Source organism: Oncorhynchus mykiss, chromosome 6 (assembly GCF_057628025.1).
Source record: "Oncorhynchus mykiss isolate SJ-2025 chromosome 6, ASM5762802v1, whole genome shotgun sequence".
Taxonomy (NCBI): Eukaryota; Metazoa; Chordata; class Actinopteri; order Salmoniformes; family Salmonidae; genus Oncorhynchus; species Oncorhynchus mykiss.
The window spans coordinates 23019963-23036477 of record NC_143027.1 but is presented as its reverse complement, the minus strand read 5'-3'; the positions used below and the strand labels follow the sequence as shown (position 1 = coordinate 23036477).

The 16515-nt window shown below is 42.4% G+C and overlaps 1 protein-coding gene across 2 annotated transcripts in view; it reads right to left on the bottom strand.

Moving 5' to 3' along the window:
- The window catches only part of LOC110525525 (sarcoplasmic/endoplasmic reticulum calcium ATPase 2a), a 31531-nt gene extending 16780 nt beyond the window's left edge, over positions 1 to 14751 (bottom strand). For both annotated transcript variants that reach the window (XM_036979656.2, XM_036979654.2), the window contains exons 1-5: positions 13988 to 14751; positions 9708 to 9725; positions 9420 to 9502; positions 7171 to 7275; positions 5861 to 5999 (exon numbers count right to left, since the gene is read on the bottom strand). In XM_036979656.2, coding sequence (XP_036835551.2) covers positions 5861 to 5999; positions 7171 to 7275; positions 9420 to 9502; positions 9708 to 9725; positions 13988 to 14105 — 463 coding nt within the window. In that variant the 5' untranslated portion in view covers positions 14106 to 14751. The remainder of the gene's footprint in view (positions 1 to 5860; positions 6000 to 7170; positions 7276 to 9419; positions 9503 to 9707; positions 9726 to 13987) is intronic.
- Positions 14752 to 16515: the final 1764 nt, after the last annotated feature.

The window sequence follows — 16515 nt, the reverse complement described above, 5'->3', positions numbered from 1 at the left end:
ACCAGCGGCCTATGCTGTGTGAGATGTAGACCAGATGCTGCCCGACTAACAGCGTTCTGCTGGGAGATAGGAAGGAAGAGCAGAGGTCAGGGGTCAACATGCCTTCAAACTCTCTATGGCCTCTATATGCTGGGACACATCATACACTAGAAAAATATTTTTATTCAGACATTGAAATGGATCGCTAAAGACCTCTCTGGATGTCCGGTCCCAGTGCGTTCTGTTGCCATTAACACCATGAAAAGGTTGTAAATAAACCCTCTACTTAGCTTAATGAAAGGGGTGTTGATAACTCGTCCCGCCTTCCCTCTCCACACAGCAGTCTTCTTAATATTCTAATGCACTGTTCCACATGTGGCCATGAGAAGCTGTGTACAATGCTACAGTATGACCACAGTAATGTATTCTGAAAGAAGAAACTCTGAAGGGTACTAATGTTTCCCGTTGTCTTGAGGTCAGCCTCTTCCTTGTTAGTGGCTCCGCTTAACAGTCTCTCCAGGGTCAGACCAGCATGTCTTCCCCTTTACCACCAATTCTAGAACCAGACAGCATAGCGCAGATTCTCAGCGGTCAATGCAGGACATGCCTCAGGATTAGCTGCCACTTGAACGCGAGGACAATGTAAAAACAACATTCAGATTGCAGTGGCTTAATAACTGTTGGTTGATACCAGACCTGGGTTCAAATACATGTGTATTTGAGTATCTAGTATTTAAAATAATCTGTGTTTTTTTGTTGTTGTCCAAAACAAGTACTTTTATTTGAATGGTTTGTAAAAACCATATAAATACAATTTGGTAGACTCTCTGTATCCCACTCATAATTATCTTTAAGGTCCCTCAGTTAAGCAGTGAATTTGAAAGGGATTCAACCACAAAGTCCAGGGAGGTTTTAATGACTCACAAAGGGCAGCTATTGGTAGATGGTAAATAAAATAAGACATTGAATATCCCTTTGAGCATGGTGAAGTTATTAATTACACTTTGGATGGTGTATGAATACACCCAGTCACTACAAAGATACGGGCATCTTTCCTAACTCAGTTGCCAGAGAAGAAGGAAATCGCTCAGAGGCCAATGGTGACTTTAAAACATTTAGAGTTTAATGGCTGTGATAGGAGAAAACTGAGGATGGACCAACATTGTAGTTACTCCACAATACTAACCTAAATGACAGAGTGAAAAGGAAGCCTGTACAGAATACAAATATTACAAAACATGCATCCTGTTTGCAATAAAACACTAAAGTAAAACTGCAAAAATGTGACAAAGAAATTAACTTTATGTCCTGAATATAAACCGTTATACTTGGGGCAAATCCAACACATCACTGAGTAACACTTCATATTTTCAAGCAAAGTGGTCGCTGCATCATTATAAGTATGCTTGTCATCGGCAAGGACTAGGGAGTTTAGGATAAAAAGAAACCGCATAGAGCTAAGCAAGGCAAAATCCTAGAGAAAAACCTGGTTCAGTCTGCTTTCAAAACAGACCAAATTAACCTTTTAGTTGGACAAAAACCTAAAACACAAGGCCAAATCTACATTGGAGTTGCTTTCCAAGAAGACAGTGAAGCCTCAACGTGTTCCTGAGTGGCCGAGTTACAGTTGTAACTTAAATCTGCTTGAAAATCTATGTCTAGCAATGATCAACAACCAACTTGACAGCTTGAATAATTATTTATGTGCAAATATTGTACAATCCAGGTGTGCAAAGCTCTTAGAGACTTACCCAGAAAGACTCACAGCTGTAATCGCTGCCGAAGGGGATTCTAACATGTATTGACTCAGGGCTGTGAACACTTAGTGGGGCAAAAAAGTATTTAGTCAGCCACCAATTGTGCAAGTTATCCCACTTAAAAAGGTGAGAGAGGCCTGTAATTTTCATCATAGGTACACTTCAACTATGACCGACAAAATGAGAGAAAAAAAATCCAGAAAATCACATTGTAGGATTTTTTATGAATTTATTTGCAAATTATGGTGGAAAATAAGTATTTGGTCACCTACAAACAAGCAAGATTTCTGGCTCTCACAGACCTGTAACTTCTTCTTTAAGAGGCTCCTCTGTACTCCACTCGTTACCTGTATTAATGGCACCTGTTTGAACTTGTTATCAGTATAAAAGACACCTGTCCACAACCTCAAACAGTCACACTCCAAACTCCACTATGGCCAAGACCAAAGAGCTGTCCAATGACACCAGAAACAAAATTGTAGACCTGCACCAGGCTGGGAAGACTGAATCTGCAATAGGTAAGCAGCTTGGTCTGAATAAATCAACTGTGGGAGCAATTATTAGGAAATGGAAGACATATATGTCCAGGCCCGTCTGAAGTTTGCTAGAGAGCATTTGGATGATCCAGAAGAAGATTGGGAGAATGTCATATGGTCAGATGAAACCAAAATATAACTTTTTGGTAAAAACTCAACTTGTCGTATTTGGAGGACAAAGAATGCTGAGTTGCATCTAAAGAACACCATACCTACTGTGAAGCATGGGGGTGGAAACATCATGCTTTGGGGCTGTTTTTCTGCAAAGGGACCAGGAAGACTGATCCGTGTAAAGGAAAGAATGAATGGGGCCATGCATCGTGAGATTTTGAGTGAAAACCTCCTTCCATCAGCAAGGGCATTGAAGATGAAACGTGGCTGGGTCTTTCAGCATGACAATGATCCCAAACACACCGCCCGGGCAACAAAGGAGTGGCTTCATAAGAAGCATTTCAAGGTCCTGGAGTGGCCTAGCCAGTCTCCAGATCTCAACCCCATAGAAAATCTTGGGAGGGAGTTGAAAGTCCGTGTTGCCCAGCAACAGCCCCAAAACATCACTGCTCTAGATGAGATCTGCATGGAGGAATGGGCCAAAATACTAGCAACAGTGTGTGAAAACCTTGTGAAGACTTACAGAAAACTTTTGACCTCTGTCATTGCCAACAAAGGGTATATAACAAAGTATTGAGATAAACTTTTGTTATTGACCAAATACTTATTTTCCACCATAATTTGCAAATAAATTCATTAAAAATCCTACAATGTGATTTTATGGATTTTTTTTTTCTGATTTTGTCTGTCATAGTTGAAGTGTACCTAAGATGAAAATTACAGGCCTCATCTTTTTAAGTGGGAGAACATGCACAATTGGTGGCTGACTAAATACCTTTTTGCCCCACTGTATGCAAATGTAATTTTTTAATACATTTGCATTTTTATTTTGAAAAACACGTTTTCACTGTCATTATGGGGTATTGTGAGAAAATATATTACTTTGCAGACACTATATATTTAAATAATATTGACATACATTTCATGTTCAATCAATTGAGCTCTATTTTGCTAATTGTAGGCTACTGTATAAAAATTGCCTCAATACATTTCATGATGCGTAACATGCGTGCAAAATTGTGTCAAATCTTGATTTAGTGCATTATTATAGGCTAAGCATTAGAATAAGCCACCTCAATATTTGAAGCCATAGGTGATAATATCTCTAGGAGCTGATTCGTCGTCAGTGTTGTGGCACAATTCTAATGCTAAGGTAAGATTTGAATGGAGAAAGCTGATCTGATCTTTCGATCCTATCAGTAGCTACATGCTCCAATGACTCACTTATTAAACACTCTCTCTACGGGGTGTTTATGGAAATGCATGTTACATCTTCAGCCCTTGTAGGAAAGGTGCATTGTTAAAACACTCCCGAAGTTACATCGCTATCGGGAAACCGGGCCCAGGGCTAAATGAACAGCAGATTGAACTTGAAAAGGGGATTCTGATGCAGTAACATACAGATCCCTCCACCTTATTCATCTAAGTCCCAGACAGCCATTGTGCCACCTGCAGACAAGCTGGGGACAGCAAATACCTGGTTGGACCAGACACTTGCCAAAAGAGCCCACAGCAGGCCACACAAAATGCCATGCTGAGTGTCTGGAATCCCAGGCCATGGAGAGTGGTGATGGGTAGGGTCTCTGTGTGTTGGGCTTGGAGGTGGGCGGGGGTGAGATCGCGATCCACCATTGACACAGACTTCCCTACAAGGTCATCTTGCTGTCCAAACAATAGAAGCAGCTGAGACCCCCCCCCCCCCCACACAGACTTGCCCCATCAGTATCTGGGCCCTTACTGTACTGAACATGCACCAGCCAGGGACCAGACCAGACTCTCCTCAGTCCTGTGGAACTGCAACACCTCTGGCTATAGACACATTATGTTGATGACTACTAGCTATGTGTAATAAACACATTGACAAGTGGAGCGGGAGGCTGGCTGTGTCAGGGCACACAGTGGTACCCTGACAGGCAGGGCCAGAGATTGGCCCGTTTAGTATTCTGCCCACAGCTCAGCCAGTCAGCGCAGCCTGCGTCCTCTGCCTCAGCAGTAACCTGGCATCTGCGTCATGACCAGCCTTCCTGCATGGCAGGGGTTCACACTGGGGATTTGGGCAAACATTCAGAAAGGAGCCTCACAGAAACCAATCTGAAAAGGCTCTGCAGGATTTCCCCAATGTGCTCTCTAAGTTTAGGTGACATTCTCAATCTCCACCTGACAGCCTCCACAATGCATCACTCTGACAATATCTGCTTTGCCAACTGTTCCCTTGAAGAGTCTGGTTTCCGAGCCGTTAGCCATTTTCCTGAGTAAACATACAGCAAAACCAAAAGCGACCTTCACTCTACACAACTAATGACGCCTATACTCAATCATATTTTTACACAGCAAGGACCAGCCAAGGATTTCTGTGCAACAAATAAAGGCAAATATACAGAACACTAATACATCCAGGATCCACTTTGATAAACATACCATCATGAAGGTATTGTTAAACATGAACCCCCAAACCAAATGTTCCGTCACTCTAAAACAATAGGTTTCATAGAAACGAGCAAGCAGCAAATGCACTGTGCTGCCGGTGCCCTTCTCAAGGTGAGTTTGGAGTCCTGCTTGGAGTCCCACGTCATACACGGCAACACTTTCCCCCAGAAAGGAACTACCGTCACTGCCTGCTATAAATACACCAGGATTCCAGAATCTAGACAGGCTAAAAATAAAACCCACCACTATGCACAGAAAAACCCAGTATCACCTCAGTGGCTTAGGGTTAAACCAAGTATCATGATAACATTAGCGCTTCAAGGACTCCACTATTTTACTGCACATCAGTTGACTACATCTATGTCCATCCCCTGCTGTACTGCAGCCACATGCTTTTCAGGACACAATTCCTCTGAAAATCAATCAGAAACGCCTCTCTCGCTGCTAAAGTCACCGACTTTGGGTAAGTCATACCAGGCTCTTTCATGAGCTGCATTGAGGAAACGTGAGAGATGAGCCACGCCGAGGTTCAGTTTACCGGCTCCAATGGGAATGTGCTAGCATGGCGCTATGGTTGAACACAATGGGAGCCTCGTCAAGGTGGTGTGCCGTGTACCTTCGTGAGTTTAGCACCCTAGGAAACATGCGCATGTGTTTCGAGAGATCCTTAGCACCACTAGTGCCTAGTCCTTTGGGACAATGGGTTAATAGAAACATCCCAAAATACACCTCTCATGTAGGGTGTCACCTCTGCAGTGGGACTGGGGGAGAGGGCAATTTAAATTAGATTTCTCTGTTAAAATGAAAGCCTAACCATGCCTGGATTCACGAGTCCAGTTAAAAATAAAATGTACCCGAGTGAGGAGTCAAACTATGCTGGTTTAAGTGAAAATAGATGAGAAGGAGTGTCCTTTTTTTCCTAACGAAGACTAAGAACTGTTTTTGCTTCAATCTTAAATAATGGTTATTCATAAGCCAAATTACTGAATCGCCAAAAATGATGTGGGTTTAATGCATCCTACAGCACTGAGAAAGACAGGGCCAACTTACCAGCAACCTCCACGATGTCTCCAGGCACGATTTCTTTGGCCTTGATCCTCTGAACGGTCTTCCTGTCCTGGCGGTAGACCTTGCCCATCTCAGGCTCGTACTCTTTAAGGGCTTCAATGGCATCCTCAGCGTTGCGTTCCTGTGTAGATTAGAAACGTTGACTGTTTGGTTACATATTACATACCGAAATATATGATCTGAAATCATTTTAGAAGCCAATTCAAATCAAATAAGCCTATTTGACTTTTCACCATCCCACAAACTACAGATGTGGGACTTCTTTAAAGGAATAGAATGCTTGGTTCTAAAGTCCACATTTCCTGGCCAGCTTCAACATATAAGTGCTTCTGCATTGCTTGCTCTTTGGAGTTTTAGGCTGGGAATCTGTAGAGCACTTAGTGAAAACAGTTTATGTGAAAAGGGATTTATGAATGACATTTTATTGATTGATAAAAGTTAATAAAGAGCCTATTGAGCATGGTAATTTAGGGCTACAGGGACAGATGTTAGAGTCTACTCCATGGCACACAGTGGTTTGGAAATTCCTCCTAGGAGCTGCCTGACAGGGTAGGCAAAGTCAACCAGTGTGACAGACATTCTAACTGACACTAGAAATTGGGCATCAAAACTGAGTAAGAAAGACAACTATGAACTTGTTGTTTGAAACAGAGTGATTGACAATATTTTATGCTCATTCTTTGGCTGTGCATAAATGCTTTATGGATTGGATTCAAATGTTCAAGGTCATTTGCTCACAAACATGCCATCTATGTTGACAGACAGCTGAGGAAATGTAGCCTAGTTCTCCTGGACGAAATCACGCAGGCCAGAAATATGCATGAGTTTAGACTGAATGAATAAATCCTAAGGGAGCATTTGGCCTTTTTGTGTTGCTACAGGCTGAGTTCTCTTTGCAAAAACTGCAAATATGGATTAGAGAATGGCTAAGAGACCATTGTGTATAAACATCAACAAAGCAACAGACATGTCAAGGCTGGGCGAGGGGGGTTGTCACTTTGGTCTCATCTAAACTGTCGCAAATGTTGTCAATGACCCACTTCCTTCCTCTGCCCATTTACTTTCTATTGACATTAATAAGAGTTAAGCGGGCATGTGACCAGCAAGCATAATGTATGAGATTTGTGGATACTCCTACCTGTAACTTATGAATGGTGGCCTGTTTTGCCTATAGTCACTAGCTAGCAGCATACAAGCAAAACAAGAGTTTTTAAATACTTGTCATTGCAGCTCCACACAGACATTCAAGATACTGTAAAAGAGGTCAAAATGATGTAATGTAAGTTGCTCACCTGCCACACACCCACTATGGCATTGGCTATAAGAATGAGTAAGATTACAAAAGGCTCCACAAAGGCTGTGATTGTTTCTTCTCCATCCTCGAATAAGGCCAAGACCTAACGGTAAACAAGACAACGAGATGATCCATTATTGCACATAGTACAGGAGCACGTACCAACATTATTCCCCCCCGGATACTTACAACTATGAATTGAAATAATCATGTTAAGAAAGCTATGATTGAAGTATGTTGTGAAATAAGGTTGTGCTAAATGTCCTGGAGAAAGCATAGCTGTTAAAAAAACAGACAAACTTCATCCATGCCTGCCAATGGACCCAAACATGGTAGAAGTACACAATCTGAAATGACTAATTAACTTAGCAGTGGCAGTCACATTTATTTTTTTTAAATGCAAAAGCTTTGGGCTAATAAGTGCAAAATTAACCATTAACCTCATTTTAATCTGGCAACATGATTTAATTTGAAACTTTTCTTCAACAATGTGCAATATAAGGAGGTGATTATTGAACCAGAATTTAATTAAATCATGCTGCCAGATTTAATTGAGGTTTATGGTAAATTTTGCACATACATTGCATTTGCACTACAAAACTGTCAATCAAACACAGAAAATATAGTAAGGATACAAAGTTTATAAAAGATGGACTGGATTTGTAATGCTGTATCAGTGTCAGCACCTCACATAACAGTACATTTGGCTAAATTAATCAATGGCCCTCAGTATCATACACAGTATGCATATCAAATATGAGCAGTTGAAACCAACAGACAACCATCTTACCACCTCAAACCAACCCCCCACAAACATTAAACCAGTTACCAGGAGGACCACTGCTTCTGTAATCAATCACAACCCACACATTGTGCATTTAGTAAAGCTCTTCTCCAACTCAGAACTCCTCCTCTCTCACAAACAGGAGATAAAAACACTCTTCTGGGAGTGGGACTCATTTGAATAATGTCCCTCTTAACTGCTGAGAATAAGAGCACACGAATTCACCTCAACGAGACAAAGCTGCATAACACAGACACCATCATGAACAACCTGCTGCACCTGTTTATTTCACTGTCTATTAGCCTATTACTCCCACAATCAGATCTGACCACCGACCAAAAGTATGGGAGTGAGGGGCGTGGTGCATTCATCTGGCGTGTGCCCTCCCACTGAAGGTAAGAGCCCAAATTTGGTCTTCAGTGGTGCCCTGTCCCCCGGACAGCAGCCACTGACACCTTCATATCGCACGGCTGGGCACACTACATACCAGCTCCTCTATAACACACACACACACACACACACACCAGGGATGATAGATTCCATCTCTTGAACCCTCCATATTGGCCTCAAAAGGACCACATCTCCTCAAATCAATGTGCATGGTATCTGACATGATATTTTCCAATGCAAAAACATCCATCTGTCCACTACCTAAGAACATGAATAGTAAACAGATGTAGCAGTACACTGATAATGCTGTAGGACTATGGAATTTAGGCTAGATCACTGCATGCTGTCAGTTACATTTCCACCAAACCATTTAGCTTGTGTATAGGCAACTTACTACCAATAACGATGTAACGTTAAATGTCAAACCACGAGGCGAAAGGCAAACTACCAGTGAGAACCCTGATAGAAGTGATTACGCTAAAGACGACTCAAATGTCTTGTTAGACACATGGTGATAGCAACTCGATTCAAGCAACTGCTGTTGTCACCATTCCTCAGATGTATAGCTAGCCTTCTCAGCTGTTTAGCCACATGATCTATGAATGTAACCTCTGCAGAGGCATAAAAACAGAAGACATTTGCACTTGCTGTCCACACCTCATGCCAAGAGGCCAAACAAACTTTCCCTTTCCATTAGACAGCCCACTCATTAGCTTTTTTCAGCAACTCCAGACAGCAAGCATACGATCAGATGATTTAGGTGTTTGCTTATCAGAGGATTGACACAGCTACATAATAAATCAAAGCAATCAAATGCATTCAAAAGTATATTAATTTAAACCTTTACGGTGACAGCAAGAATACTGTGACTAAATTCCCCAGAGTGACATGCTTCTAATACAGACATCAATCTATACTTGTCTAATGTAAAATGTTGGTTGATTGATATCAAGGGCTAGCCTCTTAAAAGGGGGGAAACTGACCCATGGCAAGCAGCAGCAGTATCAAATTTAGTGTGCCCTCAACCCCATCTCAGGAAGAAGAAAAATGAATTGTCCAGGTGATATACTTACAAAAGATATACAAGCTGCCAGCAGAAGAATTCTTACAAGTAAATCTTCAAACTGTTCAACAACAAGCTCCCATAGAGACTTCCCTGTAGAATGAAAGGTGTTAAATGACATGAAATCAAGAAAAAAATGATGCATCACATAGGCTGCGTTTACACAGGCAGCTCATTCTGGATATCTTTTCACTAAATTGGTCTTTTGACCAATCAGATCAGCTCTTTTGCAAATAATTGGAGAAAATATCAGAATTAGGTTTAATTTTTACAACCAACTATTTTTAACAAGTGTTACCTTCTTCAGCAGGTAGCTCTGAGATGGTCCAATCCAAAGTGCATCAGGGAAAAGAGAACACACCATTAGGGAAAATGGTTTAGTAACGTTCTTACATTTTGACAATCAATCATGACATGGCATTGCAATTTGTTGATCTCCACCTCGGCTTTGACTACCACCGACCCCAATGACTCCCACTAACCCCCTATGTCCTAGTTTAGATTGCCACCAGGAATTTGAAAAACAGGGACTTCATTTAATTGCATTCACTGCGTGAGTCATTAACGGTAGCAAAAGCATAGAGGGTAAGAACATTGCCCACTCATAGTTTGAATTCATGGTGGTGTAGGGATTCTTTTTAACCCATCTTCTCAGAGGTCACCTTGAAAGTTGTCAGACATCCAATATATCAAATGTTTATTTGTCACATACACATGGTTAGCAGATGTTAATGCGAGTGTAGCGAAATGCTTGTGCTTCTAGTTCCGACAATGCAGTAATAACCAACAAGTAATCTAACTAACAATTCCAAAACTACTGTCTTATACACAGTGTAAGGGGATAAAGAATATGTACATAAGGATATATGAATGAGTGATGGTACAGAGCAGCATAGGCAAGATACAGTAGATGGTATCGAGTACAGTATATACATATGAGATGAGTATGTAAACAAAGTGGCATAGTTAAAGTGGCTAGTGATACATGTATTACATAAGGATACAGTCTGATATAGAGTACAGTATATACGTATGCATATGAGATGAATAATGTAGGGTAAGTAACATGATATAAGGTAGCATTGTTTAAAGTGGCTAGTGATATATTTACATCATTTCCCATTATTAAAATGGCTGGAGTTGAGTCAGTGTCAGTGTGTTGGCAGCAGCCACTCAATGTTAGTGGTGGCTGTTTAACAGTCTGATGGCCTTGAGATAGAAGCTGTTTTTCAGTCTCTTGGTCCCAGCTTTGATGCACCTGTACTGACCTCGCCTTCTGGATGATAGCGGGGTGAACAGGCAGTGGCTCGGGTGGTTGATGTCCTTGATGATCTTTATGGCCTTCCTGTAACATCGGGTGGTGTAGGTGTCCTGGAGGGCAGGTAGTTTGCCCCCGGTGATGCGTTGTGCAGACCTCACTACCCTCTGGAGAGCCTTACGGTTGAGGGCGGAGCAGTTGCCGTACCAGGCGGTGATACAGCCCGCCAGGATGCTCTCGATTGTGCATCTGTAGAAGTTTGTGAGTGCTTTTGGTGACAAGCCGAATTTCTTCAGCCTCCTGAGGTTGAAGAGGCGCTGCTGCGCCTTCTTCACAATGCTGTCTGTGTGAGTGGACCAATTCAGTTTGTCTGTGATGTGTATGCCGAGGAACTTAAAACTTATAATCTTGTGTATATCTCTGACCTCCTCCCTATATGCGGTCTCATTATCGTCGGTGATCAGGCCTACCATCGTCATGCCATCGGTTGTGCCCGGCCAGGGAGTACAGTAAGGGACTAAGCACGCATCCCTAAGCGGCCCCTGCGTTGAGGGTCAGCGTGGCGGATGTTGTTGCCGCCTACCCTCACCACCTGGGGTCAGGAAGTCCAGGTGGGAAAGGGCAGTGCGGAGTGCAGTAGAGATTGCGTCGTCTGTGGAAAAAAACTACTAAATTTATATTTTCCATGTCCTGAGAACACATGATATTACAGTTCTTCAGCTCACATTGATAGGATAGTCTTTATGGAGCTTGCCCAGTTTATTCTCCAGTGACTGCACGTTCGCCAATACAACGGAGGGTAGAAGCGGTTTATCCACTCGCCGACGTAGTCTCGTCAGGTATCCCGCATGTCAACCTCTAGAACGCTGCTTTGTCCTTTTACGAGTGTCTGTGATTTGGGCCTGGTCTGGGATGAGCAGTATGTCCTTCGCCGCCGACTCATTGAAGTACAAATCCTCATCCAAATCGAGATTAGTGATCACTGTTCTGATGTCCAAAAGCTCTTTTTGCTCATGTTAATTTTTTTTTAGTTAAGATCAGCAACAACAAAAAAATACAAAATAGCACAATTGTTCAGGAACCGTAAAAATAAATAACTTTTATTTCTAAAGTTTACACAAATTAAAGGTATGTGGACTACAGAAAACCGAGGGCCGAGCACGCCCCCATTCACATCGACAGGGCTGTGGTGGAGTGGGTCGAAAGTTCCTCTGTGTTCACGTCCCTAAGGACCTATTATTGCCCAAACACACCAACACAGTCGTGAAGAGGGCACGACAACGCCGCTCTCACCTCAGGGGACTGAAAAGATTTGTCATGGGTCCACACATCAAAAAGTTCTACAGCTGCATTACTGAGAGCATCTTGACTGGCTGCATCACCGCTTGGTATGGCAACTGTTTGGCATCTGACCGCAAGACATTATAGAGGATAATACGTACGGCCCAGTACATCACTGGGGCCGAGCTCCATGCCATCCAGGACCTCTATACCAGGCGGTGTCAGAGGAAGGCTCTAGAAATTGTCAAAGACCCCAGTCACCCAAGTCATAGACTGTTCTCCTGACTACCACACAGCAAGCTATAACAGAGTGCCAAGCCTTCTGGACAGCTTCTACCCCCACACACACTTTCACATTCGCTGCTGTTTATTATCCATCCTCAGTGCTTAGTCACTTTTACCCCTACATACATGTACATATCATCTCAATTACCTCGTACCCCTTGTATATAGCTTCGTTATTTTGTGTTAAAATTCCTTTTACAAAAACTCGGTATTGTTGGGAAAGGGCTCGTAAGTAAGCATTTCACGGTAAAGTCTACACCCGTTGTATTCGGCGCGTGTAACAAATAAAATTGTACTACATTGAAAGCCATTGTGTTGGCTACATTTTAAGAAATGCACTTAATAAAACACATGTTATTGGAATTACTCAATAGAGCCTGAAAAACTTTAATTGGTCTCATGCTGGGCAACAGGTATAATTACTCCACCAACTCCATTTACTGCAATGCAAAACACTCTATATGGGATACTTATTGGGATGTGGAGAGAAAAAAAAAAACATTACTACCTGTTTCAAATACACTGGGATGAAAAATACTCAGTAGGGTCTTTACTAACCAAATGTGTGTAGTTTTGGAGGGGGACTGTGTCATACATATCCAGCAGCACTTTGTTCTCCACCTCCATCATAATGCACTGTAATAGACTTTACATGGGGTACATATTGGCTTGTAGAGAGGTCTCAGCTATGGATGGGGTGGAGAACGAAGTGCTTCTGGATATGTATGGCACATTCCCCTCAAAAATTACATATATTTGGTTAGTTAAGATCCTACCGAGCATTTTCCAATACACTTTAGTTGAGACAGGTAGAAAAGTTCTCTATAGCCCAAAGTGTCAACATATTACTTCTTCATTATTGGTGTAAAAAAAAAGCAGCAAAATAAAAAAGTTGCCATTGACTAAAATGCTAATTATTTTTGAATGAATTACCCACATTGCAATACGGACTTTTATTCTGAAGGTTTCCTCATTACAATACACACATGACGTCATAATTTGTGGTGCCGGCAGAATAATACTAAATAACCATCTAGAAAAACGACAGACCACAGGATCCTATAAACCAGCTTTCGTTTTAGCTAACGATAGTTAGCCAGCCAGTCTGCGAGCATCGTTATAGCTAGCTACATGGGCCTGTGCGGGCGGCTATCCTGACCAAATGCACAGGTCAGCGCAGCGGTCTTGCTGCCTGGTTTAAACACCCTTGAAAATGAACAATTACCCCGTGTAACTACTTCGTTCAGTAAAATGTGTAAGTGTAGGATTGAAACCCACAAGGTAGTCTACAATGACGTCAACCAATTACCAAGCTGAGTGTGTGCTGACGTTTAGCTAATCACGCGTTCAAAATAACTGAACTGGGAAATCTCAGACCAGTGGGAACTCGGGAAAAGAACGAGCTCCATCTGGGAAAATTCGTGTTGAACGGTTATCCAACAGAATTCCAAGTCGGGAACTCGGGCCTCTTTCTAGAGCTCCAACTTTCAGACCTGAAGATCACCGACGTCATAATTTGACCTCATTTTCCCCCCAGTTGTCTTGAAAGCACCATAACAAATGACCGTACGTTATCTAGACAAGGGTTACCCAAACTTTAATTATTTGAATCAAACTGTGTAGTGCTTGGACAAAAACCAAAACGTGTACCGGGGGAGTGCCAAGCACCGAGTTTGGGAAACCCTGATCTAGTGAAATATAGTTAGCTTAAATACCGGTACCAGTAGTAAAAGTGTAGCTAGAGGATCACGTACCGTTCGAGCCCCATTTCTCCTTCTGACGTTTCACCTGGTCCAAACCAAGTCCTGTGCTTTCGTTGACAGAAAAATCGCTATAAACTTCTTCAACACTCTTTGTGTGAGCGTTATCCATGGTGGACTATCGGCTCCTTATTTCGTTTAACGTTACTCAGCCGCCTCAGTCTCTTTAAAAGTCAACACTTTCAGAAGAAAAAAATACAGCTTGCCAACTATGAAATATGCATTCAGATAACTGCTTGATGACACGAATAGTAAATTGTTAGCCTTATGAACGAGCTAATTGGAACGAAACATGACCCTTCGACGAATGTTCACGTTACTTTGGGTGTCCTCTTATCTCCCCAAAAATGGTGGAAAATAATGCCGCAATCGCCACTGTTGAGAGCTGCATTCACCCAGTCCAATCCTTGCGCTACCCTCGGTTTGCGTTGGTCTACCCTCTCAGCTTCAGTGGTAACACACTGTAGTGCTCATCTGTTTTGTTCAAAAGTGCCTCAACACTGCCCCTTGCATGTTCAGTATGTGGACTACTCTCATTGGACGGAAGTAGTCCGGAAATGTTCTCAAAAGTAAGGCTTTACCAAGAGTTTGATATTAGCAGTCAGTGACAAACACAGCCGAACAACAATACTCTGTAGTAATCTGAATATGATGCAGAAAATCTGGTTGATGCATTTCCCTTTCCCAGGATCAGTAGGCCCTAGTTCAGGGTTCTCCAACTCAAGGTCCAGAGGTGTCGACCTTCAAGCTTTTATTCCAGTGCATCATTAACAGACCATGTTAAAATAAAATGTAGCATGGGATTTAGTCTGGGCCATAATTAGCTGAGTCATAGGGCTGTTATTATAAGCCTGCATGCTCTACAGTGCCAGAGTTTGCTCTGAATTGTTAAATTAGCTAAATAAAAAGCCATTCACTATTTACTGTGAACTATATCAAGATACTTTGACATGGGATACTGACCAGGCTGGATATTGTCTATGGAAAGTCTATGTACCAGTATAGATTGTGATCCACACTGAGTCTGCATACCTAGCCACAGCCATTATTTACGTACATTAGTATGACCAACAACAATGAGAGTGACTGGACTCTAGCAGCATGCATATATTTGAATGCACTCACCTCACCTGACCTCACTTGAAATCATAATTTGATGTGAACAAAGGCAGCATTTCTTTGTCAAACCAAGTGATGCAAAGCAATCACAGGCAAACTACTATGATGGCTTGAACTATGTCAGCGAAGGGCACAAGGTTAAGATGACACCCCCACTGTGTTTATTAGGGGTAATTCTTGTAACAGGACTGGCTTGTTTCATCTGTTGACACTTCTAAATGAAGCCTCCAGTGGGACAAGGCCGATCCTGTTGTTCAGTTATAATTCTATCCCAACCAGTTCCGAGTCAAGCTGCCTTCTGGAATTCACAAGCGATCCATCTGGCACAGGGAGGGACCATTAACTGTGGCTGTCAGGACAGTCTGCAGTATATTGAGTTACACTACATGACAAAGTATGTGGACACCTGCTTGTCGAACATCTCATTCTAAAATCATGGGCATATGGAGTTGGTCCCCTCTTTGCTGCTACAACAGCCTCCACTCTTCTGGGAAAGCTTTCCACTAGATGTTGAAAATGTTCTTCCATTAAGCCATAAGAGCATTAGTGAGTTTGGCTCACAGTCAACCTTCCAATTCATCCCAAAGGTGCTTGATGGAGTTGAGGTCAGAGCTCTGTGCAGGCTAGTCAAGGTTTTTATTTATTTAACAAGTCAAGTCAGTTAAGAACAAATTGTTATTTACAATGATGATGTTGTTGTTCAGGAGTAGAACAACAGATTTGTACCTTGTCAGCTCAGGGATTCGATCTAGCAACCTGTCGGTTACTGGCCCAACGCTCTAACCACTAGGCTACCTGTCGTCTTCCACACAGATCTCGACAAACCATTTCTGTATGGACATCGCTTTGTGCATGGGGGCATTGTTATGCTGAAACAGGAAACGGAAACTGTTGCCACAAAGTTGGAAGCACAAAATCGTCTAGTATGTAATTGTATGCTGTAGCATTAATATTTCCCTTCACTGGAACAAAGGGGCCCAAACCGAACCATGAAAAACAGCTCCAGACCATTATTACTCCTCCACTTAACTTTACAGTTATCACTATTCATTGGGGCAGGTAGCCAAACCCAGATTTGTCCGTCGGACTACCAGATGGTGAAGCGTGATTCATCACTCCAGAGAATGCTATCCCACTACTCCAGAGTCCAATGGCGACGAGCTTTACACCACTCCAGCCGACACGTGGCATTGCACATTGTGATGTTAGGCTTGTGTGTGGCTACTCAGCCATGGAAACCCATTTCATGAAGCTCAGGACGAACAGTTCTTGTGCTGACGTTGTTTCCAGAGGCAGTTTGGAACTCGGTAGTGAGTGTTGCAACCGAGGACAGACGATTTTTACACGTTACGTGCTTCAGCGTTCCCGTTCTGTGAGCTTGTGTGGCCTACCAATTCGTGGCT